Raw genomic sequence first — 26,529 nt, forward strand, 5'->3', positions numbered from 1 at the left:
GCTTTCAGCCAGCATTGAAGAAAAAGATAAGTATAGAACGTCCTCCTTCGTATCCCTCTGTCGAAAAGAGATCGATATTTCCAAGCATTTACCGATCTAAGTAAAGAAAAGGAAACTAAAAAAAAAGGGGGGGATGAACGATACCCTCTGAAGTGGAAGAATAAACAAAACGAAACACAACAAGTTGACGTTTTCTAATTCGATTTGAGACCCTCTTATATAGATAGTTCTGTACATGTAAGAACTACACATCGTCAACCAGTTGCTGGCTGTGACAGCGACTATTTCCGTCCAGAGTCAATATTTAGAATTGGACAGCAGATGTAACCCTCAAGACGCAAAACCTTAGGACAATGAAAGAGCGTACCCTGAGCAGCAATCGTGATGTCTGAACTTCTTTTGTAATCGACCAAATGGAATTGCCTGATGTGATTTTACTCAGTTTTCAGATATTTTTAAATCATTTTTAAAAATGAACTATAGCTTTCGTTCTGACTTGGAAGCTTCGCCATTTCTCTTAGTTTTCTTGGAAAATCCCCGATGGGAACTAACACAGATTACCGAAGAGACAAGTCACTAGCAACATAAATAAAGCTACCGGCCATATAAATATATCTTATCCTGGAAGGAAGAATCCGCAGCTGACGTCTTTCGATCAGAACCAAAGTAATAAGCTATTACAGACATGTGCGTAGGCTATACCTTTGGCTCTTCTACCCATCGTCCACTCTATTTGGCTTATTTTCGCACCACGTAAACTCATCATTCACACGGTTAAGGCAAAGCCATAACGCCATCCAATAGAGTGAGAGCTGTATTGATTAGGAGGCAACAAACACTAGCGCTGATGGCAGTCAACTTTTACAAAAAGGGAAGAGAACAAATAGTTCTTATTGCTATTGTTGCCCGACCACTTAACAACATAGAACAAGAAAACAATGTCGATATAGTGCCTTATATGCTACAAAGAGAATGGATTTGAAAGCCTTTACGGTTACGTCCTTGTTTGTGGTAGAAAGCCTTCTAGGCCGACTGCACGCTAAGCCTACCGGTTATCCGGGGGTTTTAAAGGACGACCCTATATCGATTTCAATATTAAATGCAGTTCGTATATAGACCTTTTTAAGATTGCTCGGTGTAAGCACAGCGAAAAGTCGTGCGGCTAGTCGACTAGTGCGCACCATGGCGGGGGATAGCCGTAACTAGCTGCAGACTTGGCTTGATTCTTCGAATCACCTTGTTGTTCGGCTCTATGTTACTGTAGTCTGCTAGTGTATTAAAAGATAAAAATGTCCGTTTTCAAGTTTCAGTCGTCTCAATTCAATGTCAAAAACACAAAATAGTTGCAACTTCTTCCATGTAAGTTTTTTTCTACAAGTTGCATCCAAAGTCTTCTTCTTTTTTCAATGAGAACTTTGTCACCATCAGAAAACCTATCACATTTAGTGTACTCTGGTATTTTGTAGAACTTCCGTCCTTTTCCTAATTTAGATTGTTGAGTACAAAAACATATAAGACACTTGGCATTAACCATTTCCTAACTTTTCGAGAAATCAACGCAATAGGTTTGACATACAACACAGAGTGCCAGACTACAGTAACATAGAGCCGAACAACAAGGTGATTCGAAGAATCAAGCCAAGTCTGCAGCTAGTTACGGCTATCCCCCGCCATGGTGCGCACTAGTCGACTAGCCGCACGACTTTTCGCTGTGCTTACACCGAGCAATCTTAAAAAGGTCTATAGGGGAGAGTGGGGGCAATTGATACACTTTTTGGTTTTTTGTATTTCTTGAAAAAAAAACTGAATAATTTAATATAAAAATTATATAGAATTGTAGCCTATTATCTCAGCTACTAAATGATATTTTTTTTTATGAGAAAAGATTAATTTTAATAGAAGTAAATTGTAAAAAACTGAGGTCACTTCGAGTGTTTCAATTGCCATGGTAGCAGGGCAATTGAAACGGTGTGTCGACGCAATTGCAACGTGGGTTTTCCCATAAGGAAGCTTCTTCATACCCACATAAAATGAAAATCACGATATCTCAGCAGCCACAACTGCTAGTGTGATCAAATTTTACCATTAGGTACAATGCAATTTACAGATTTTTAAAATATGCTTAAAGTAGATCGTAATTTAGTTTAAAATATTTAAATAATTAAATTTAAAAAAAACCATTAAGCAACATGTTTTTTTTAATAAATCCCAAACAGCGAATACAAGTATTATAGTTGTGTTAACATGATGATTTACATTTGTTTAAATGAATTACGTCAAATACTTGCAAAAAAAATGCAACCACTCGCAGACAGGGAATATAAACAAAGTGTTTCAATTGCCCTGCAATAGGGTCATCGTTACATTTAATTATTTAAAATTATTTAAGAATGCAGGGAAAAATTAAATGACATTAAATTGTAGAAAAATGAATTGCAAATCATCTGAAACTAATTTTATTACTAAAGCGTAGCGTTTTAGGGGTTAAAACAAAAAAATTGAAAACGCAAATTTAACAGACGGAGAACAAAAAACAGTTTTTTCGAGATATCTTTAAAAGTTTTGAATACAAAAACTCGTAAATTTTTCTAAATTTGTAAACCCCCTTATTCTATTAACCCTAATTTTTTCAAGAAAATTCCTCTTATACGGCGAGAGAAACAATTTTTGTTTCAATTGCCCTGTGTCTCAATTGCCCCCACTCTCCTCTACTATGCCTATTACACTGTATAGCATTACAATGTAGAAAAAAGAATTGCGGGTATTGGATTGGTCCATTGTCGATGATTAGATGTCTGCCCTTTGCACCGGGAGAGTGCTATACGCGTTATCTCTTGGTTAAGCGGAGAACTTACGCACGATCCTACCAATTCTTCAACCAAGTTAGTGGGTTTTGATCTTTACGGTGTATCGAACGGGGTGCTACTAGATCGTGATAGCGGCGTCTGTAACATGTCAAGTTGTTGCGTAAGTGTCATACGTCTAGTTTTGTTTATTGGGTGTGGTGGTGCCAGCGTTGTAAATTTAGCTAACTTTGCCTTTATAGTGAGGCATGACTCATCAAGCATACCCTACAAAGTCGTTGTTAAACGAGTGTTTCATTTAGTCTTTGATGTAGCTGAGTACAGGTTGTAGAGTGTTTATGGGAAGGCAAAGTATGCCGGAAGAGACCCTTGATGGATCCGGGCATGACCTCCATAATATTTGTTATCCTTAATGACAGCCGATTGATGGGTAGGCATATTCTACCAGGCATGGACACGTGCCGATTGGAACCTTAAGATAACCTTACGTTAATAACATACTCGCCATTCAGCGGCAGAAAGAAGTGCATTGTGTTGTGCACATTTTTCGCACACCGCATATCTGCTAAAGTCTTAAACGCGCAATTAAACGGTAAGGTGATTTGGATTGCCGTAAGAAACACGACCATCAAGTCCTTTTTTTAATGTAGTGGTATGCCAGGTGTGGGCTATGCCATCGTGGGCTGACTAGTACACGTCCAAATCATTTTTGATGTTTTTTTCAGTTTTCACATAATTTTTTTTGGTAGACTAATAATCGATCATATCCACTATTAAATTTCCCGTATATAAGACGTCCCGTTCATATAAGACTTTAGGTAATCGATTTCCCAAATTGATTTGAAATAAGATTTTATATGGAAATTGCACCACTGCGTTACCAACGGTGTTTCGGGAACCCAATTCACGGTAAATAAGAGTTGTATGCGACACCTCTTAGTAGCGGCACTTCTAATGACTGGGTATGGCACCCTCCCAATGATGGGATTGCTAGTCCAAGAGTCTGTAAGCAATTACCACTCGAAACGTCTAGTGTTGGTATGGTATTGGCCAGAAAATCCAGTAAATCCAACCAAGACTAAATAGAGAGGTAAGAGCTATCAGCTGATGTCATGATGGGGATCATATAGTACAGCAATATGAACCCCATCGAAGGCAGGTCTGGAGGATACTAGCATGTCATTAGAAGTTGTCCACGCAACCTTTTTTTTTTGTTTTCTTTTCTCTTTTGCATTATATTTTAAGCGACACGGCAATTCAAGAATTCTGGATGCTAGTGCATTCACGTGATGTGACAATTTATATCCGCTGCTGCATACAGTAGTTTAATTCAGCTAACAAATAGGATATTAATTGAATGCTAAACGTAAGCAGAAGATACAAAACCGAGCGTGTATAACGCTGTGCGCACTACTTTCTTTCGCTGGGCGACAGGTTTGTTGGAGGTAGAGCAAAAAGTTTTTTTTCAACGCAATCAGTACACCTCCCTGCCCAGCAAAATTTATCCATTCACCCGTCAAGTGTAAGAAGATCGTCATGAGTGAGAAATATCACCAAGGCTACACCCGGTTAATCAGGAGTTCCTTCCGCTATGTCTCGATTGCCATAACTGTTGGGTTAACAGCCCGTGTATTACTAAACATAACTGTTGGGTTAACCAGCAGCCCGTGTATTACTAAAAGTTCAATGCAATATTCGTTTAGCTCAATCCGAGTTTTATTTTTTTTTTATTTCTTTCCTCGTTTTAAGCTGGTAACGTTTTTGATTTCCTTGTATGCAAATATTTGATGGTGTTCAGAATTCTATCGCTATTCTCCAAGGTGCTTTAGCTGAAAAACTTATTTTTATGGCTTATAGCTACAGAAATCAGTTTTTACGAAAACTTTCCTCTTCAACCATATATACAAATTAAAAGGAAAATGATATTGTTGATATGGTACTGCAAGCAGTGCACATTTTCGTAGTTGTCTTGGATAGAGTTGCAAGTCGTGCGAAACTATCCGTCAGTGCCGAGGACGATTGCAATCATCTGTCCGCCATCTTCCACTGTTTGGTGGCATCAACATAATAAATGCCGTATATAGAAGAATGCTCGCCATAGTCATCACTTTTTTTCATTACTATTACAACATCAACAGAGCCAAAAGAAAGCGACATTATTTCTTGAATCAGTTGAAGACCAAATGTCCCTTGAAGCAAGTATACATCGTTTTGTTTGCTTTGTTTTGTTTTATTGTGCTTTTGCGTAGATATCTTTAACGGATTTCTGCCGTAGGTCTTTGAAGGAAATTGCCAGTAAATTCTAAAAGAAGATCAAGGGAAATTTTCCTCATACGAGATAGGCAGCGGTGTTATCCTATATACGACAAACAATAATAAGGCGTTATTCAATGTTATGCATGTAGAAATATTTAATATTTTACTGTTACCTGGAAATGCACTATGGCCAACATCGGAGCGAGTCATATTGATTCTCTTATGCACGAATCCCGTCATAACCAACAATTTCTTGTTCCTATGCACTTTGAACTCGATTGTATAAGGACTATACAAGTGGGCTACTATTCACTTAAGAATAAGCGCATATACGTGGGTGTATAGCGACATACTAATTTGTGTGTCCCAACATTGATGAGTAGGAATTTTAAAAACCTCATATTCAGCTTGAATTACGTGAGTATGAATGCTTTGTTACTCTGCAAATGTTAATTTTATGAAATATGATACGGTATGATGGGTGGGTGTAAATGAAAATCGAATTCGTAAAGGCATCTCCAAGTAATTAAGCGAGGGATTGTCATATATTGTGGCCTATAAGTGTGCGGAATTCCGCGAATGTTGGCATTCTTTTAACCCAAAATTGACGTGCCATATCTTCGGTTTGTCCCTGTCTTAGCTGACCGGTTATTACTCCTTCAACCTACGCAGGCAGACTATTTCGATTTAGTGAATTGGTCTTTTTTAGACGTATATATAATCAAGCAGTTGCCAATAGCAGCACTCACGATCCATCAAATCATAAACATTTATAACATATAAGATAGAAACTTGTAATTGTTTATCTATAAGATGCGCTATACTTCTTGTCTCCGTGGTTATTTCTGTCCTAGTGGCGTCTTCATTTCTGGAGCATTCACCAATATATTTACTTCGATGGCCAGTGTGATCAGCGTCCAACGAGAAATGATGTTTGCCATTATAGAAATCGCAATAACGAAAGTGAGATTTCAGGTTTAAACTTTAATAGGGCATTCTTCTAAATGACAATCCTCCAAAGCAAATCATAAAAAGTAAATGTTTTTCGCTTTTTCTAAATATTTATAGTTAAAAAATAATGTCGAGGCCAATAAATTGCCATGTTAACTCGACGCTGCGCGAAGACCAAAAAGGATCTATGGGCCAGTGTTGAACCAAACTTGCTTAGTCGCTCTACGACTGTGCTCTGACGCGGACGTTCAGCTCCTATACCTGTTCTCTATTGGTGTACGAAGAAGCTCTTCTTAAACAATCGAACAACTATAAACTGTGAAAACAAAAGACGTAAGTCCTCCCGGATTTGTATCTACATTTTATTGTATATTTACCATATTTAAAAACAATTGTGTGAACTCGTACGTCCCACCTCCACCCTGTTCAAAAAATTATTGAACTAACAAACATTTGTTTAGTTTGGACAGCCCCTGAGACTTTAAAAGACGCAGTGGGACATAAATTTATTTGAGCAGTAAAGCGTGTTAAATACTCGCGAGTTCCTTTAAGGGCGCCTCTGATTGGTCTGGTTTCTAATTCAGAGTTCCTGATTTACATACAGTATATACGTAGACTATAAAAGTATCTGGCTTTTAACGTGTGGATCTGCATGGAAACCAGATTTTTATTCAAATCGCTTAAGTTTCTGATTAAGTAAGGGAATTCAGCCTCTATTCATTCTGTTGTCAAACACCCATTAAGTGAATTGTTTTATTTGTGAAACCCGAATTGGTCCTTTTCAGGTCAAAGAAAGTGATTGCACTTCGATGAAGCAGAAATTACTTTAGGCTACCTGTAAACATTTTTTTCAATGAGTATTCTAGTTCTAGAGTGCTTATAGAGTATATAGTCTTTTCCCTATTCAGAGTGAACTTTCTTTGATGATTCGTGAAAAATTTAGATTCAAAAGAAACCTTTGATCCAAATTACCAACATAGTCGAAAGGTTTGGCAGAGAAATTTAACTGGCATAAAAGTCTTTCTATTCAAATTGCTCCGACGATATCCGTTGCCATTTTTTTTTTTTTTTTCGTGTACAATAAAGAGAAAAAAATTTCCATCACTTTGTTCTTGGAAGAACAACGAAAAAGAGAAATATACGACTCCAGTACAAAAAAAATTCAAAAAATGTTTATTTTAAATGCGATGTAGTTTTCTTTTTTGCGCAACATTTTTTCACATCTTCTCGGAAACAATTTAAAATGTTGGACGTTGAGATATAAATTTTTTTTTCTTCGTTTTGGATTTATATAGGAAGGGCAAGACAACAATAGCCACCATATTTGAAGTTTCCCGGTTATGACGATGAGCGCCGTCAATGGCGATAAACGACTGACTGGGCACGATCCGATTTTCTTGTTGTTCGGAAACTCCAGCGTGAACGACGAAGGCAACACCATAGCAGAGGACGATTACGATTATGACATCGATTCTTCATTCGACAATTACGACTGGGCAGAGCTGATTCCAGCCGTCGTCGTCTATTCGTTCGTCCTTTTGCTGGGCATCTCGGGCAACGGTAACATTTTCTTTATGACCTATAATACGTAAAGTTTCAGGATTAAATGAATGACTGACTGCATTTGCTGGAATACCTATCAAATATAGAATATAGTACTTACTTTCTTTGTTTGTTTGGTTGAGTTTGAATATAAAAAAAAAAATCTTAAATCCGAGGACCTATATACATAGTGCAATCATAATTATTAGGCCTATATAGGAGGACGCAGCAACGTTATTAATTACTGATCGTGATTGCAAGTTGTACTTTGAAGCCAAACCTAACGTTCATACTTGCCAATCCCAAATTTCTAAGTAGTTAATTCAGCAATGCTTAAAATTTAAAAATAATTGTGGCTGAATATGCAAAACTTCCCTTTCAACTGTTGTGCCAATCAGTTCCATTGACTTTTGAAGAAATCATCAAAGACGATGGCGTATAGTTTTTTAAAGAGACATTCATATAGCAGTTAGCAAATAATTTTACACTGTATTGAATGTTTTCTATTCACAGGCTTGATTATATTCACCACAGCTCGATATCGGAGACTCAAAACCATAACTAACATCTTTTTGGCCAGTTTAGCTTCAGCTGATCTTCTACTTGTTATCGTCTGTGTCCCAGTTAATGTAAGACTACAACACCATTTATACAATTTAAGCGTTGTTTTATAAGGAAAAAAATTGCACCCACCATAGATTTAAACGTATTCAGAGTTCCACTATAATCTCATATAGCAACACACATCGCCGCTTATACATCTTATTCTTTCCCGTTTAGATATAGTTCACGACATCATACACGTTAAGCTCGAATATAGAAAGGGGAGAGGGGATCGTGCTAATTGTCTTGATTTCAGAGAAACTCACCTCGGTTGGATTGGATCAATTAATTTAAAAGCTCAAATCGTGGACGATTTCTTGTTACTTTCCCCTCAAGAGAACATCCTGTATCTCAGTGACGTCAATATTGCGGACCTTGCCTACTGCCGTATTGGCTTAGCATTGCACAACATTGCACCTGAAGTTATAGTCTAAAGTAATGTGTTCTCATCGAAAAGAAAATTTAATTGGATGTCATCTGTAGTGGGATTGTACATTTAAAAAGGAAAAGTATAGTCTATACCAACGTTTGGCTACAAGGTATAAACTCTTGTCGTGCGTGATGGTATAGACTACTATACAGACGCGTGATTGAATTTCGTGTCCTATAGCTTGTCCATTCACGTTAGTTCCCTTTGTCCTATTTTGTTTACATACACATAATCAATCAGAGCGGTGGATGCTGTCCAGAACTCGAACCGATTGAACGATAGGAACCGCACTGTCATTAGTAGATTGCGTCCTATAATTGTAATAATAGCGCGTGTCCATCCAAATGTTTCACGGTTGAGAGCAAGTTACTATAGACTACTGTATCCCTTTATCTAAACATGACTTGACAGTTTCTTCTATTCCGGATAAGAATAGATCGCTACACAGCTGTTTCTGTATATACAGTAGCTCTTGAAAATTTTAGTGGAACTGATGGCAAATCTGTCGCACACTATCGGCTACGAATTGATGTTAAAAAAAACTAAGAAATTCCACTAAAAGCGTATAAAGTGCTGAGCACTCGTTGCAAATTTTATTAGACGTGGCATTATCAGCACTTAACCAAAGTCAACTGCCAATGAAAAGTCGTAAAAAAACAAATCTCTGAGAAAAAATTCACGAGCCCTAATAATTACGGATTACAAAATTAGTATTGTTAAAGATAAATTCGAATATTAGCTACATATCCAATAATGCTCTTAAGTATAGCTATGCTATAGCGATCCTGTTTATATAAATATCAAGGCCTTTATCTCAACATCACAACCGACTTTTTAAAAAATTCTGCTTCCAGGTTGCCAAACTTTTCTCTTTCGCGTGGACGTTTGGCGTGTTCCTCTGCAAGTTTGTTCACTACATGCAAAACGTATCGGCCATCTGCTCCGTCTTGACGTTAACAGCCATGAGCATTGAACGGTGAGACCTTTATTTTCTGAAGCAAAATTTCAAAAATATCCATGTTTGTAACTGACCTTTGTCTCTTGTATATAACGGAGGTGTAGTCTATCAACCACAACCTTGGGTGTGTTCTTGATTCGTTGTGCGTGTGCAATTTATGTACAACCTAATTAGTCTATAGACCATATCAATCGAGCATGCCAGTTAATTAGCGTTATTGTTTGAAATTCAGCGTGGATTCCAACGTATTATTTGTGTTCTGCAAATGCTATAGTCTTTGCAATTTTCGAATAATAATGGCGGCGAATATTCTAATGAATAGGTATTACGCCATCGTACATCCAATGCGTGCGCAATATCTCTGCACCCTGAGTCAAGCACGTAAAGTCATCACAGCTACGTGGATTACTAGCTTCGTGCTCGCCACGCCAACCCTGTGGATTCAAGTAAAAACATATTTTATCTTTCTATAGTTTAAACATCTACCATAAGTTTTTCATTGATTCATTGAAGCGCATAAGGCATATCAATGATTGATTGGCGTCCGTTCCTTTAACAACGTCTCTTATGCATCATCATTCCAGGGGTTTACTTTGTTATCAAATAAATAGAAAAAGTTAGCGAAGACTATCAAAATGCTTTAAAAGGGCATGTAAACGCCACTGGGCATTTCTTTTGTTGGTTATGTACTTGGAACGTGCTATCGATTGCCAGACTTATTATACTGTAACGAACGGAAAAGATCGTGTCTTTTTATCTGCAGCATCAATTGAGAAGCATAACACAACGAACGTGTGCAGCATCCGCAGAGACGATATTAATGATGACACGCGTTACTCAATGATATTTGGTATCACATGTTTGATATGGTAGCCCGTATATGGTTGGTTATTTAATACGTGTGCAGTATATATGTTTACCTGACCCGATGGGTGTGGAATCATTGTGCCACGTGTACAATTTGCCCAGCCGCTATTTTCTTTTATTCCTACATCAAATGAGATCGTGATGCCTGATGTAAATGATTGGTTGCCTAACCCTTTTCAGCGGGTAGCTCCATGACAACTTATGGAGACAAAAACAAGAAAGCTCGAAATAGCTGATTCAAACAAAGCCCTATGATAGATAAAAAATAGTTTTAAAAATTCTAATAGAATTGCCCAATCAATTAGAAAGTATGTTTTAAGGATTCCCATAAATATAAAGCAAGCGGTCGTATTGAAACGGACGCATAATTAACGGTTATATCGTTCGACTCTTTAAACTTAACCGTTTGCATAAAGATGGTCGATAACATTCAGAGGCCTGAGGACAATCATAAGTAAAATTTAAGAGACGGCAACAGCTCATTCGTATATAAAATCTTACGGCCCCGAATAGACATTCATTTTGAAAGTTTTAGTCCTAAACTTTTTGGAACACTTGCACAGTCGTCAGTGGAGCCCTTGTTCCACGACAGCAAATGCGAGAATTTTGTTGAAAAAGATTTCACGCACTTGCTGAATCGCAACTCGGGCGAATATTTGATCCGCAAAACTTGTCCGTCACGTGTCAGGTTCAAGTTTGACATTTCTATAGCCATTGCTCGTGCAAAAGTTCCATCAACGGTCTCACTTATATTCACCGAAATCCCGAGAATCTCTTTCAATTTTTTTTCTTTTTACTTCAAGATAAATTCATCGATGCGTGTATATATAGCAATCGAATTGACGGTACAAATAGAGGTTGTAAATATAAGCAACTAATTCAACTATAATTCTTAATGACAGGTACATTTGCCAGTAGGGGTTCGCAAACCGGCTTTTTGGTGCGTTCGTGATTGGGACAGCCCAATCAGCTGGCAAATTTACGAGCTGTACATGCTTGTTCTTGTCCTTGTTTTGCCATTGTCTATCATGGCTGTTACTTACGGTGCCATTGGTCGCGAAGTCTGGCGTGTCACGTACCTTCGCTCTTCTATGACCAAGTAAATCTCCTTTTTTTGTTATTATTGTTTTCAACTGTTATAACCTGCAATTCGTATTATCCGGGAATTGTGAATGTCATCAAGTGATACGAATACCGAAGTAGTTCCCGCAGTTGCAGAAGTTGTTGCAAGTTCATCAGCTGCCACTGGCAACGATATTCCATTGGATTTGCCTGATGTTGTCGGCCCGGAAACAAATCAAAAGTTAAATGGGTGAGTGGAACTAAACAGCTCTTTGATTTTTTTTTTTTTTTTCTCCTTAAAAATGTATCCATATATTTAAAGTCAGATTGACATTAAATGATAGCTGAATAATTAAAACGCATCTGGCCTTTTCTGATAGATCCTCATGCATTTATTATATTTAGTGCTACTGGGTTTATTTTGGCCCAACGATTTGTGTCCCATTCAATGGACGTTTTATTACAAGTGCAACTTCTGGATTACGAGGGACGTAAGCCTATTCACATGCCGAATGCAATGCTCTACCATTATTGGAAGATTTGTCTTATATACAAAGAAAGTTGTACCCGTAACCGTCCAATAATGATAACAGTAGCGAAATAGAATCAAAGCTGCTTCCAATAGATCAGTCGAAAAGAAGAATCCATGTCGCATATAATATAGCATCTATACGTTATGTAGATATACGTAATTCGGCGTTCACTCCATTAAAAGAGGGCGTAGTGCAAAGCTCGGTGTATATATAAAAATAGGAGGCTGAAAAAGCTTTTGTCTGGAAAGGCCGATGTGAATTTCCGTCAAGGGTATCAAACTCGTTCAACTCCAAAAAGATAAGCGTTTCCTTGGCAAGTCTGAGTGGTGTAATATTTGTCTAACTTTCCTCTGAGACGATCCCAACTGAAGTGCGGCCAAAAATCACAAAGATCTAACGTCATCTTTCTCTCTCTATTTGTTTTGATGGGAAATGTTCGAATAATCTATAAATCCATTAATTCGCCTCATTTATTCTATATATCCTGATATTACCGGATTTTTAAAATTATGCAGTTGATTCGACCTTTATTTTTTCCCTGTATTGCATCTTCGCTGGGATAAATTGTCAATTTCAGCCTCATGAATTTTAGATCAGCAATTAACAAAGGAAAAACAGGCACGCATTTAAGCCTCCTATATTTTATGTCTCCAAAGTTTGTTAGAAACTCACTCTCGGAAGAAAATGATGTTTCAGTACATGTAACAAAAACCCACCTTTTAAAGGTTAAGCTTTTTTTTTCTTTTTTACATCCCTGTCACTCAAGGTATTCGTGCTGTATACACGGCAAAGGCCGCCCAAGTGACACTCGTTAAAGTGCTGCAAACTTTGAAATTTGGGTTTTCTTTACCTATACTCTGTACCATATATCGATTGTGTATATAGACCGAGGCGTATAGCTCAATATTCCAACATGTGCACACACAAAAATCAATAGACTCGCTGAACTTTCGCAACGTCATTTGAACTTGAAAAAAACAACAACATGCGGCTTTCCTGTTCTTTTTGGGGCGTTGGCACGAACAACCGAAAAAATAATAAAAGACAACGATGTTTCAACTTCGTTTTGATGTGTAGTATATATGATTGACGTGCTATATAATACCTTTTTGTTTTATTTGAAAAAACACAGGGCCGTCCCCGAGAGAATCCCAATTGGCCGGCTAACTACCGCTGGCAGTCAAAGAGAGGCATCAACGGGCAAGGCCAATTCCGTCAAAGGCAGTATGATTAGGAAAAATAAACGTCACAGTAGCAGCGCTAACCGCTTGCCACCGGCTTCGCAACGCGCACAAGCCGATCACAAGACGGCCCGTCAAGTGCGTTCGTATATATTCCCTTGTATAACACGACAGCCGCCAATCACAAATATCCAATGAAAATAGATACAACAAAACCCGTCATTATTTAAAAGTGAAGTTTGATATAATTCATTCTGAAATTAGGTTGTCAAAATGCTGGTGGCAGTTGTCATCTTGTTTGCGGTCTGTTGGTCTCCGTACCTGATCGATAACGTGTTGACCAGTTTTGCTTTCCTGCCAAACACGAGAACCGGACCCATGAAACACATGAAAATGGCTTTGTAAATATTGCTCTCGTTTCTTTTCAAATCAAATTTTCTTTTCATTTTTATTTGTCTTGTTTTGATTCGTTCCCACGTGCGTCTTCACTTATATTGGTGACACGAAATGCGGACGCGCAATAGCCATTTGCTGTCGTACATCAATAGTTGCTGCAACCCATTCGTCTACGGGTTCATGTCGAAAAACTTTCGTCGTGGATTCAGAGCCGCGTTACGACTTCGCTCTCAAAGTTGCATCCCTTACTTTTGCTTGTGCGCTAGTTGCTGTCATCGTAATCAAAGGTGCTGCCATTTGTCAAAGATAATGAGCCCTCCCCAGAAATTTTGAGTAGCAACTAAGATTGACTAACAATGCGTGAGAATACCATTTCGATAGCATTTCCTCTAACGTATTGACTCATTTCTCTTCAATACAAATTAACCAGCAGGAACGTCAGACAGCGTTCGGTGTACAAGTTTTCGCACGCGTCTCACAACTCTCGTCTAACTACCCAAATTCGTCTTCAGGATACAGGGTAAGTTGTTGTATAAGAATATTTGAATTATGCAGCCTCTATATTAGAGGTTTGTTCGTTTATTTCTATTGAAGAAAAAGGAATCATTATAGGTCTATATCTAGTAGTGGCCTAATTAATTCTCTTTCTTTGAAGCCTGATTATAGAGATGTTGGCCTTCTTTTTCTACATATAGCCACCCAGTGCAATATTAAATACTTTACACAACGTCTCCGACGTCTGTTGATTACAAATAGCCTAGCTCTATAATCTAATGAATATTTTAGAACTATACTACATGGATACGGTCATGTGAGCTTGTGGTATATAGGGCTATTCGTTTCCATCAGCAGCCTAAAGCTTCTTTCGCTTGTCTCTCTGGAATTTAAATGAGAAATATTCTTTACCCATTAAATCCTGCGCTGTGTTACAATATCTGTACATTTAGAGATAGACAAGGTAATTACATTCCACTTGACGTAGACTAAATATGCAAAGCTTTATGGTTTATAATGCTTTATTACATTTAAATACGTCAGGCATCGTTATCTATATATACGTTCCATTATGTGATGAACATCAGTAACTATAAAGCAAGGCTTAAATTATTCTTGGAAATGATTAAATTCGTTGAAAATTTAAAATGATCCTGTTGATGTATCGATTATTCTATGACAGCTTCCCTTGTTGTGTGTAGGCTGATGCACCACTCTGATCTGTTAGAGGCTCGTTAGGCTCTCCTGCACTTTCAGGTAATTGAATAGTATTAGGTTTTCGTGACTATTTCTGCCCGAAACTACGGCAGACTACCGTGCAAAACAAATGAACAACCGCTTGATCTTCCTTTATCCGCGTGGGTATATAGCATCATTAGAAAGTGAATTGAATTGAATGATGTAGTCCGAGTATACCCAGCAGTTTATAGCGCGTTGTCTGTATGATGAGGTAGGCTATACACGACAGTAATGTCGTGAATGACATCTACAACATAAATTATTTGGGAAATTATAATCCCGACTTGGCAACGTGCTTTATAGACGACCGTCAAACTCCACGAATGAACTTTGTTTTTCACCGATAAAAGATTTTTTTCGTGTGGGGTCCAGTGATTTTATAGTCTGAATTCACGTTGTTTTAAAGCAGCAGCTCACGTTGCAGTCACATGACGTTATTTCCTTTTCTAAATCATCCGCTATAATTGACGCATTCACATCCCACTGGCGTAGGCATGACAGCCACTCCGACACTATTAAAACCTAATGTGATTGTATACCCTTATTTTGTGCTTATTCTATAGCACTTTCAAATTTTGGACTCAATCTTTTATGAACTGTTCGCAGTAGTGTAATGCAGTCCTACGCTTAAACATTTAATGGTTACGGGGAAGCCGAGATTTCAAGGCATTGAAACTGACATTGTAGAAAATTTGGGGTGAAAGAATGTAACATCATCCCAGCAATCCTGGCTTTTCTATAGCAGCACGTTAGGAGTTTTTACTATATGATATACGTTTTCGTTTTTAACCGTTCGATTTTTGATTATGGGGGCCTGCAAGCTATGGCCATCTAGCGACAGCGGTATAACTATTATCACGCCGATTCACGATCCCTACAAGGAAGGAATCGTGAGTATGTAAATACTCACGATTGTTTCAAATTCATCAGTCATGTATGCATGATTTTTCATACAAAAATTAAGGATCGTGCCGAGTAAGAAAAAAAAATGGAAATAAAAAGAGTATATGGTAAAGAGACGTTAACTATAGCCAGCGATTGAATATTTTTATAGTTAGGTTCCCTTTTCTTTTTGTCCTCTTCCTTCTTTAGACTTCTTTGTTTTTTATGAAGGTGAAAGGAACTAATAAACGGACTGGATGCTTATAGGGCGACCATATTTTGCTCTTGATATGACAATAGCACCGACGATATCTATAGCAGACACAGGTGGGAGGTATATAGTTATACGATTTTGTACAGGTGTTGGCAGACTGGACCATGCGTGTCTGACCAGCTGAAATAGACTGGACGTGATTGCTAATAAGACTTTAACATAAATTTACGTTTGATTTCATTTTTTCGATTTATCCATATCTATATACAGTACCTTCTACTATATATCCATCTCCATATATCAGTCTTGTAATTAGAAATACGATAAATCCATCTTTTTTTTTCGATGATTCAACTGAACATAACGGCTGATTGATTGACACTCAGATTTTTTTAAATACAGTAACTTGTTCCCAAATGGTAGACGACGTTGGCCATGACTCATATACCTCCTACGCCATCCCCAAGATTGTTAACAAAAAAAGGATCGGGTATACGAAGTTATAAGAGTTGTTGTCAGTCAGTCTTATTCAAACTATTCACGAGGTATTATTGCGGTCGTGAAGATGGTTAAAAGGTTGCTAGAAATGCCAGTCGGGTCAAGGTTTTTTGCTTTTAAATGGCGAAAGAAGAACTATCCCCAAGAACAAGCCATACATAAACACGGCGGTATAAGAAGCCGAGAGAAACGGTTGACACGAATTTTTGTGGGGTGTATTTTTTTTAATTCTAAAAATGGAAACGAATTCCCTTAAAAAGTATCAAACTAGACGACAGAAGGAAACTTTGTTTTCTCTATATACACATCACGCATTGTTTTTGGACTCGTATCCTTCGCTCAATTTGAAATTCTACCTCGATGCGTCAGCACCTTCACATTGCAGACTTGAAAAAAAGCAAATAGCAACCGAGTAATTTAACAAATAGTCTTATTCTTATCATGATTTCACGTCCTTGTTCGCTATAGAAGAAGAAGAAAAAAAGTGAATGATGAGAAAATAAAAGAAGAACCTTCACGAAGTCACGCGGTCTCTGACGAGCCGCGTTTTGTGAAGATGGAAAAGAAAAGATGAACAAAAGCAATAACAATGATACCGTGCCTAAACGATTTGAAAGGAATGTCGGAAATCGGTTAGTGGGGGGGGCGCGTCCAGCACGTAATAATTACCGTTTTGGGAAGCGTCAGGTTACAAAGACCAAGAAAGGAGGGTCAAAGTGAAGAAGGCCTGACATGTGGATTATTGATCAGACTCCTGCTAGTAATTAAAAACAGATTACCACATTTTTCTTCAATTTTTCTCTGTGATTTTATTGTCACTTTGTTTCTCCTCTATAGGTGGTAAGTAGAAATTCGTTCTGAAAATGGAAACTTGTGAAACCGCTATTCACAGGTATACAAATCTAGCAGCGCACGCATAGCGAACCAAGTAAAAAAACATAAGTAGAAACCCAAAATTGGAATCAGTCCGGTTCTTGGCTCGGGTTGTCGTCTACAACTTTTCTTGGAAAAAAAACAAACAAAACAAACAAAACAAACCTGATGCACGAAAACAAATGTCTGATTGCATCAGTTGTATAGCGTCAAGGCTGAAATGTCTGTCCAGTGGCGCATATTGCGTGATTTACAAAAAAAGCAGCTAAGAATGATTTATTATAAGGCTGATCGGTTGAAACGAAATTGAATTAACGCGCCGTGCCAGTTCGGTGGTATGGAAATGAAGAAAAAGAAAAGATAAAAAAACACATTCAAATAACCGCATTATGCCTACGTGACTACCAATTTTCTCAGAACTCAGACGGAAGAGTGAAGCATGTTCTCACCCCCTTGATTACTATGATTCAAATCAGATTCATATATAGACACGTATACGGTCATCGATGATAAATTTATGGAGCAGACCGTTTGCGTGACTGTCCTGGTCCTCTGCTCTCCCTTGATTTTTAACCATCGTCTTTTAACTATATATTTATGTCGTACCGTCTGATGGGAATTTCTCTTTCCCTCAATCCAATGAGGCTGAATAGAACTGGTCGGTACGGTATAGAAACAGCTGCAATCAGGTTACTGCTGTTATTCTCCTTAGTTATACGACCAATTATAATCAGCGAAACATTTTTGTTTCTCGTTCAATTCGCTTTACGCGGTGCACAATGTTTTAGTTGAAAAACTTGTGCGATCGTTAACAGAAAACATCGTCAACCCCGCTAGGTTAAGGCATTGGCTTCGCCCAGAAATATATAAAATAAACATATACGAGAATCTTTTCTCTTTAATCCTCGTCTTGTTTCGTTGAAAACACACAGCAGCAGCACAAGAACAAAGAATCTGTGTCAAGGCTGCGCTCGTACACTGGTGAGGAAGAACAGGCATTTACTCACATGTTAACGTCTTTTATGGAAGGCCGTGTGTCAAGTCGATTCGTATGATTACCCGATTTTGCTTCCAGCCATTTTATTTTTTACTACACAAGTGCTGCGTCCTTGTCACCGTCATTGATTTCTTTCTTTTACTCATCTATCCTTGGTGTGTTATTTTTAAAAAATATGATCGCATAGCAGTATGAATATAGTAAATCACGTTGCTATTGTACATGCACAGCCGTTCTTAATGTGCCCTTCGTAACCGCAATGTTTGAGTCATGAATCACCCAGTTCTCAGTCAATTTTCTGGTTAGGCTTTTCTGCAAAAATTGTTAGACAATTGAGAACAAAAGAAAGATGGTTGGGGGAGCTCATGTCAGATGAAGTTTTCTCTCCTAAAATTTCGAATGAATACAGAAGATTGAAGAATATTATAGAAACCAAACAAGTTGCACTGGTCGAGCAGCATCGGGAATGTTTGTCGACCAAATCAGAATACTCGTTTTTTTTCTTCACTTAATTCTGCCAAATTGATGATTGTCGGGGCTAAACCCTAAATCGGAAACCATTAAGCGATACGCACAACATTCAAGTTGAATCCAAATTCTTTGCTTTCTAATTCAGAGACGCGCGTCTTTTCATTTTGAACCCGCAGATCTTTTTCAATGCATATACTATACAATTAGGCATAATTGCAGGCTATAGATGACTTATAATGACTATACACTAAATCTGAATCGTTATACAATGGCCTCTTTAATGCTGGACGAGCCATATATATATGTGGTCTTCTTTATTTCCTACCCAACCGACTTGTTTCAATTGGGCAATATAAAAACTATAGCGGGGAAAAATCCAGGGCATGCAGATTGGGTACAACTGTATAACTCGACGTCCAATTTATCTTGTATAATGTCTCTAATGCTGCAGGTACGTGCGGAGCAGTACAGTGGGCGGCGTGAGTCATTCATCGATAGAAGCCGCATCTGCCATATGAGCTTGTACCATCTTCGAGATTGTAATAGGAGAAAGGTCGTCTGACTGGCAACTCTCCGATTCCATTTTGTGTATATCCGATGAACGATCGTCTTGGTCGATATTCATTGCAACTGTGAAATTTGGTTTTTGATTGAAATTTCGAAATCACCGACGGCTAGAAACGTGTTTCAAATGACAGCTGTTGAATCCACTTCTCTCCTTTTATGTTCACCTCATGTGTGTCACCTCGAATCAAATTTCTCTTTCCGAAAAAATACTTTCGACAAAAAAAGTACGGTAGATTTGATTGTAAAACAAACGTGTAACATATTGGCTTTGAGCATTGTTTTTTTTGTTCCTGCTCAACGATAGGAATTGATGCTTTTCTTGAATTCCATGTAAATGAAACACATTCCAAAATTGAGCATCGAACTGCATGTGTGCGAGTGTTGTATGATGATGTCTTACTAACATTCTCCAAGTGGCGAAAATGTGTAATCACTCATGTCCACTTGTTTCTTGTCGACGGGCTAATTCGTCACCTGTGCGTCAAGAAACCGACATTGCTGATGGTCACTACAAACATCAGCAGTTTTGCATATTACAATATGCCCTAACGTATATCCCCATGTTTGTACTCGTTTATTCAATGTCGTTGCTCACACCCACTATATATAATATTTCAGCTTTAGCGCCTATGGCAGTGTTTGTACATTCCTGTTTCTTGATTATTCGCTTTCATCACTTGTCCAGCGTTTGATGGCAAGGGTTTCTTTTTAATTATTTTTTTTTTTTTTTGGTCTTCCATGCTGCGTACAAGCCTACACATTTAAAAAATGAAGAAACGATCCATTTCATTCGTAAATGCCTCTACCGACGATTGACTTTTGACAGGCCGTCTCCAAGTGTTTTCCACACTCTCTCTATATGTGATATACGAATAGTCGAATAATAAATGAAAATGGACCGTTGTGCATTCAAAAAGAAAATCAGTGGAAAGTGGAGTGTGATGTAGGCTGCATTCCACACCAACGGGAATTAACCAAACAGAATTGCCAATCGTTATTTTTACCTGTTTACGTGTCTGTAACAAAGAGGTAGCAACAGCGTAAAAGGCTTGAATAAGCCTTAGATTTTGGCTTCTTAGAGCCTAAACAGAAAAGAACAACAACAACAAAATGGATAGAGGAGAAGATAAGAGAAAGAGGAAAGAAAAATGTTTGACAAAAGTCGAGACGATGACTAGCACCGAACGTGGAGGAACTTATTCGGGCAAGAAAAGAACAGAAAGAAGGGGGAGAGAGTCGCGTGTATATATTTATTCCCCCTCCCCCCCCCCTCCCGAAACATTCAACGATCATGGCACCGCCCAAGGGCGCAAAAGCTTCACGCACAACCAGCAACATACATATATTGTATAGTAGATGCACGACTATACGGCCATATAAGGAACTACACATACAGTTTATACCTGTACAGCTATATAGCTGGCTTGCATAAACAACCAACCACGACACCTGGGCTGGCCTTGTTCGTCCAGCTGCGGCTCCGCTTTTTCAGCTGCACGCCAAGGAATGGGACAAGCCGTGCGACGCGATCTTCTCTTGCTCGTAGTTGTACATCAGCATGTATCTCCATATGCATCGCTTGCTGTTTCACCCCCTCCGTCTCTTCTATACAATATCCCCATCCAGCTGGATGAGGAATCCCGTATATATACTCTTATATAAATGATCAAACATCTTCTGCTTTCGTCTCCCATCCGCTTAGATAAACTTGAACCTTTTGCCTGTATGCGCACAACAAACAGCTAACTTTTCAAAAGAAAATTTAAAAAAAAAAAACAATTGCTGTTTTAACTTTCTTATATAATGCACGAAGTGAAAGTTTTTCTTTATGTGATGTCTCTCTCTTTTTATACTTCCTCTATATCTGTTGGTTAACACTTTTGGCGTGCAAAGCTTCTCCTTCTTTTGCTGTACAATCAGACATCGACTGAAAATGGGCAGATGTTTTCCTCTTTCCATTTTTTTATTAGATTTTTTGGCGAAATGAATGGATGATATAACGTCACCTTGTGTGTGTGTGTTTGATAATCATCTATAGCTCCAAAAATCAAAGGTGGTAAACTGATGACTAATTCCCGAACAAGCGCTGATAGATTCTTGGAATGATTGCACTGGCGGGTCTGCTGTAATTCCACGTCATCTGCTGCTGGATGAACGCGGATGATTACAAAAAGGGAAGAAAAATGATACAGGGTTGCACCTTAGACGAAATCCCATTTTTCCAAAATCTCTTTTGGAAATGTGTGCGAGAGAAAGACGTTTCTTTAAAGGTATATTGGAGATCCAAACGGTCGAGTCACGCCGGCAACATGGTGGTGGCAACGCTGTCGTGAATATAGCAAACAGCGGATAAACGCCAATGAGAAAGAAGGGAGAGAATGCCGTGGAAAAAAAAAAAAGGGGCAGCCGAGAAAGATGGAAAGCAGAGACGGGTTAAATAGGACGAGGTTCCATTTCGAGCCATAAGAGAGCGTCAAGATCATTGGTGAACGAAGGCAACAGCGGAGCGGGATTCTGCGTGCAAGTGTATAGGAGAAAGGGCCGATTGGGGGGGATATTCCTTGACCATATATGGCCACAATCTGGACTCGAGGATGCGTGTGCTGCATCTGACGCAAGCCATAAAGCCAACAACGTCGCCCGTCTTTCCCTCGACCCGATCGTGTGGCCTTTTTTTTTTTTTTTACATATTTCTTGTGCCTATTATATGAACGCGCTCTTATGTCCTCGCACCCATTTTTCTTCATGCTGTACAAGTCCTTATTCATTATTTATTATTTATTTTTTTGGCCACGTACAGGCGTCCTTAAAGGACGAGAGTAACTAGTCCAAAGGTGAATTGTTCTCCACACAAAAAAAACGTGGTAGAAGAAAAATAAAAAAATAAAATAAAAATAAGAAAATGAACTGGTGACTCATTGGAGAAATCACCGAAACATTTGTTTGAAAATGTTCAGTTTGGAGTGTCTGGCAAACTTGTTCAACCGGAATGACCATTTGCTTGTTTCGCTCTCTCTCTCTCTCTTAGATCTCCCCTCTTTTTCTTAGTGGTCTGCTGGCATGTTATCGATTATCTCATCAGCACAGCATCCAGCACAGGACACGCCCTAAAAAAAGGAAGAGAAAACAAAAAACAAAGAAGAAGGGGGGATAAACAATTTCGAGAAATAAGGGAATACAAGAACCCAAATCAATACGAGCTATGGGTCATACGACATTATCGACATACAGGCATGTCTAAAATATACACACGCTGATGCGCAACTGTTTTTGTATATGTGGGTGTTGCTTAAAAGAAACTAATATGTTTTTTTTTTTGTTTTTTTTTGCATTTTGCCTTGTTAGGGGGTAACGTTTCATACCGGCGCAGCGGGTTAGCAAGTGGATCTGTCATGTCGTTTTTCCAAATCAGGTAAAACGGCTGATCGTTTTACGTTATTCAATCACGTCTCAGTTCACACAAAGCGTCTTGTTTAAAAATCCCCCCACCGAAAAAGAAAAAAAGATTGGGGTTAAAGTATAGAGAGAAGACAAATGGCTGTCCAAGACCAAACGCTAAGCAACTGCGGCTGCCGTAACGATTATGACTGCACATCCCTTACAGGGTAGGTTGCGGTTGAAATATTGAGACGCGCGGGAGGACTAAATATGACGCTGACTAAGCTGTTGAATATAAGAAATGAAAAAAAAAAAATTAAAGGCCGTATACTCTTGCAAAAGGATATTGCCGACAGGCATTGAGGATTACAATAGGGTGATGTCATTAGCAACTCACTTGGCGACATTCTTCTTGATGATATCATCTGCAATCAGCTGTGCGGTTCGACACCGGATACACAGGCAACCGAGACAAGCAGCAACTACGGAAATTTCATTTTTTTTTTTTATTCAATTTGTTTGGAATGCTAGAATAAAAGAAAAAATTCGAATCGTTGTTGCCAGATATTACGACAACGAAAATGTTACCTCCCCCTTTTCCCTCGATCGCCTCGACGAAACCAAAGTTGCATACTAAAAGGAGGGTGCACTACGTGTCGAGACCTCAGTCGTTCGCCGTCAGCCGCTCCCGATCGAACTGTACATTTCTCCGTTCGTTGTTGCCCAACCTTTTTTTCGCGACCAATCCCTGCATATATTTTGTCAACATGTCCAACATCCGAGCCACTAAATCCGGTTTCGCTGCCGAAGCCCAGGCCAAGGTAAAAACCAATTCATTCATTATTATTATTATTTTTTTTTTTGAAACTTATTTTTGAAAAAAAAAAAAAAAAACGCAAAATGAAGACAATTGTCGGTTTAAAGCGGTTGAGTTTGTGGGGAAACAGTCGCAGATTAGAAAACGTACTTTGCACAGCTGGAACTATTTGCTGTAGGCTTAATACCATAAACTGGGCAGGCGGTACGTTTGCTCTACTTATAATGTACTTGTGATTTGATGACGTTAAGCTTTTTTTTTTTGGGGTATGTAACGATAAGCCAGTACTTTGCTGCTTAAACTTGGATACATAACGTCAGTGTCGTGCTTTCAAAGCTTTGGATAACGTATGCTGCAATATCACCAATCAAAAACGTGCTACGTGTCAACGACCACGGGAACTCGAGGGTGGGATGGGTACAATGTAGGTCGTATTTCTTTCAACGTGTATTCGAAAGAATGAAACTTTCTTCGCAAACAAAAAATTTATGGTCGGTGTGTGTCGATCTACCACATTGCAGCCGGATGTTGCACAAAAAGATATCATGTTTTATTGGTCGGCTATACGACATCAAACACGGGATTTTCTTCTTGCATAATATACTCTGCCCCACACAACGGAACATGTTCGCCTTGATTATCCATTTTTTTGTTGTTATTGTAAGGAAACGAATTCTGAGTGGCTTGGCGAATTTCTACTAGTCGTGACTTAAAAGAAAACTAGCACAGTAATCAGTAAAATAAAATAAAAAATTTCGAAAAAAAAAAGAAAAGAAGAGACAACGTAATTATGTATATTAACCTAGCGGCAAACGCAGTACGTGAAGAAAACTGTGTTTTAAAAACAATGATGGCGTTATTTTAATAACATTCGGGAATGGCCGCATTAAGCACACAAAAAAACGTGCTGAAATTGAAGTCTGGACTAGAGAAAATAATAAACGAAGCAAAGAAAAGTCTAAGAATTTCTCGTCGTCATTCGTATTTGGTCATGCCGATAACGGTCACGACGCCTTTTTCGGTAAATGCAAATGGGTTACGTATAAAGCATGGCGCCGAGTATTGAAATGCAACCTAATTCCCCCCGTCTACTCTCACACTTTTATTTTTCATTGGTAGCCAAACCAAAAAAAAAAAAACTCTTACGAAATTCTAGATTTATGCAGCAAGAGAGATGGTGATAAATGTCGTTCTTCTAGTGTATTCTACAACAGCTTATGATATTCCATTTGTAAACATGTGTGTTTGCGTGTAACGGAACGAACGTGAGATTCGCTCTAGTTTTATAGGATTAGAATATTTAAGTCACTAAGGCGTACCAGGAACGTGGGGTTTTTAGTTTCTGAAGACGACTTGACTTTATCTATGTAATGTTATATCAAAGTTCCAAAAGTACAAAGGATTCAAAACGTCCGTTCCCGACATTGATGGGTTTTTATCGTAGGTTAAAGGAAAAAACTGTCAATTTCGAAGTGTCAAAGTTCTTTATAGCAAACAACCTTGTCTCATTTCAACGGGTTTTTTTTGTTGTTGTTATCCATAGATCAATAGCAAATACAGCGAGGAGCACGCTCAGGAAGTACTCGAATGGATCCGTGAGCTGACCGGTGAACCTGACAACACCTCCGGAGATCCCGATAACATTTACCAACACTTGCGTGATGGAACTCTCCTCTGCAAGTAAATAATTAAACCCGTAATGGACTTTCACTTATCACTTTCCATTCACATTTCTTTTCTTTTTTTTTTTTCTAAATCAAAAAAATAATAAACAGATTGGCCAATGTTATGCAGCCGGGCATCATCAAGCGCGTTCAAGAGAGCAAAATGGCCTTCAAGTGTATGGAAAACATTAACTCGTTCTTGGAAGCGGCCAAGACATTCGGCGTGCCATCGCAGGAGCTCTTCCAAACCGTCGACCTGTGGGAGAGGCAAAATCTCAACTCTGTCGTCATCTGCCTCCAGGCTCTCGGTCGTAAGGTACTGTTATTACACCTATAATACATAACGTATACTTATATAGAAACGAAAAATGTTTATTGTCAGGGGAAGGAAGAGTGTCAAGCGTTAAACGAAGCTTTTCTTCAATAATGCAATGCTATATCTTTTGCCATTTGTCACGCAGGCATCCAAGTATGGCCAGCCTTCCATTGGACCCAAGGAAGCTGAAAAGAATGAACGCCAGTTCTCTGAGGAGCAGTTGAGAGCCGGAGACACTGTCATCTCCCTCCAGTACGGATCCAACAAGGGAGCCAACCAGAGTGGACTTAATTTCGGCAATACCCGACACATGTAAGAATCCGTGTTGCTATTTCCCTGACCGCAATAGATGAAGAAAGCCATGGTGCCTGCTGATATCAACAACGGGGAAAAGAATAGCCAACGAAATCCAGCATCACTGTCCAAACAAAAACAAGAAAATTAATAAATAAAAATAAAAAAATAATAATAAAAAAACAAAAAAACAAAAACGAAAAAAAACCAAAAAAAAACATTTATATCGGATGAAACTAAATCAGTTGAAATTCCGTAAAATTGCGCACACCCTATTCGCTATTAGCCTCTGTTTTGACGCCAAAATTGTTTTATTATTTTTTAATTTTTTAATTTTTTAAGATGAAAGTAAACGAAAAGCACGAATGTATTGTTGTTATGACGTTGTCGCTGGACATTCCAACAGCATTCCAAGGAAAATGTTCTTTAACACGTCTCCTTCCCCAATAATATATTGTGGCAATGATTGTACCCGAAATTATACAGAGCTTCCCTGTATTTATTTTTGATTATATTTATGACTGAACCTTCCATACCCGGTCATAAGCATGGTACGCTCATCGTTGTTTCGCTTAGACTGCATATGCTATAGCTAGTTGAAATGAATGGATGATTGGATTGAATCAGTTGTTGGTTATGGAACTTGATGAATTGAAACTTATGGAAAAAGAAAAAGGCTTGTCAATTTCTACGTTTGGTTTTACTGAAGGAAGTTCGTACCTATTCGATTCGAGACTTCGTT

At 38.5% G+C, this 26,529-nt stretch overlaps 2 protein-coding genes across 6 annotated transcripts; both read left to right on the forward strand.

The window, feature by feature from the left end:
* Positions 1-685: 685 nt before the first annotated feature.
* LOC116925808 (myophilin) lies at positions 686-26,285 on the forward strand. Its single transcript, XM_032932583.2, has 6 exons — positions 686-691; positions 16,217-16,220; positions 23,379-23,517; positions 25,057-25,193; positions 25,289-25,493; positions 25,639-26,285. The coding sequence occupies exons 3-6, from the start codon at positions 23,464-23,466 to the stop codon at positions 25,807-25,809; spliced, it is 567 nt and encodes a 188-aa protein (XP_032788474.1). The 5' UTR covers positions 686-691; positions 16,217-16,220; positions 23,379-23,463; the 3' UTR covers positions 25,810-26,285.
* LOC116925730 (pyroglutamylated RF-amide peptide receptor) lies at positions 1,093-20,221 on the forward strand. 5 transcript variants are annotated; one of them, XM_045171397.1, is made up of 14 exons: positions 1,093-1,359; positions 5,915-6,023; positions 6,129-6,344; positions 7,307-7,571; positions 8,067-8,182; positions 9,441-9,562; positions 9,867-9,990; positions 11,314-11,510; positions 11,595-11,723; positions 13,139-13,325; positions 13,452-13,588; positions 13,712-13,870; positions 14,014-14,103; positions 19,203-20,221. In XM_045171397.1, the coding sequence occupies exons 4-14, from the start codon at positions 7,352-7,354 to the stop codon at positions 19,267-19,269; spliced, it is 1,548 nt and encodes a 515-aa protein (XP_045027332.1). In that variant the 5' UTR covers positions 1,093-1,359; positions 5,915-6,023; positions 6,129-6,344; positions 7,307-7,351; the 3' UTR covers positions 19,270-20,221. The 5 variants fall into 5 exon arrangements, with proteins under 5 accessions (XP_045027332.1, XP_045027343.1, XP_045027347.1 ...); XM_045171408.1 differs by having other exon boundaries at positions 14,017-14,103; XM_045171412.1 differs by lacking the exon at positions 19,203-20,221 and adding an exon at positions 14,780-14,930.
* Positions 26,286-26,529: the final 244 nt, after the last annotated feature.

The sequence above is a fragment of the Daphnia magna genome, linkage group LG1 (assembly GCF_020631705.1).
Source record: "Daphnia magna isolate NIES linkage group LG1, ASM2063170v1.1, whole genome shotgun sequence".
Taxonomy (NCBI): Eukaryota; Metazoa; Arthropoda; class Branchiopoda; order Diplostraca; family Daphniidae; genus Daphnia; species Daphnia magna.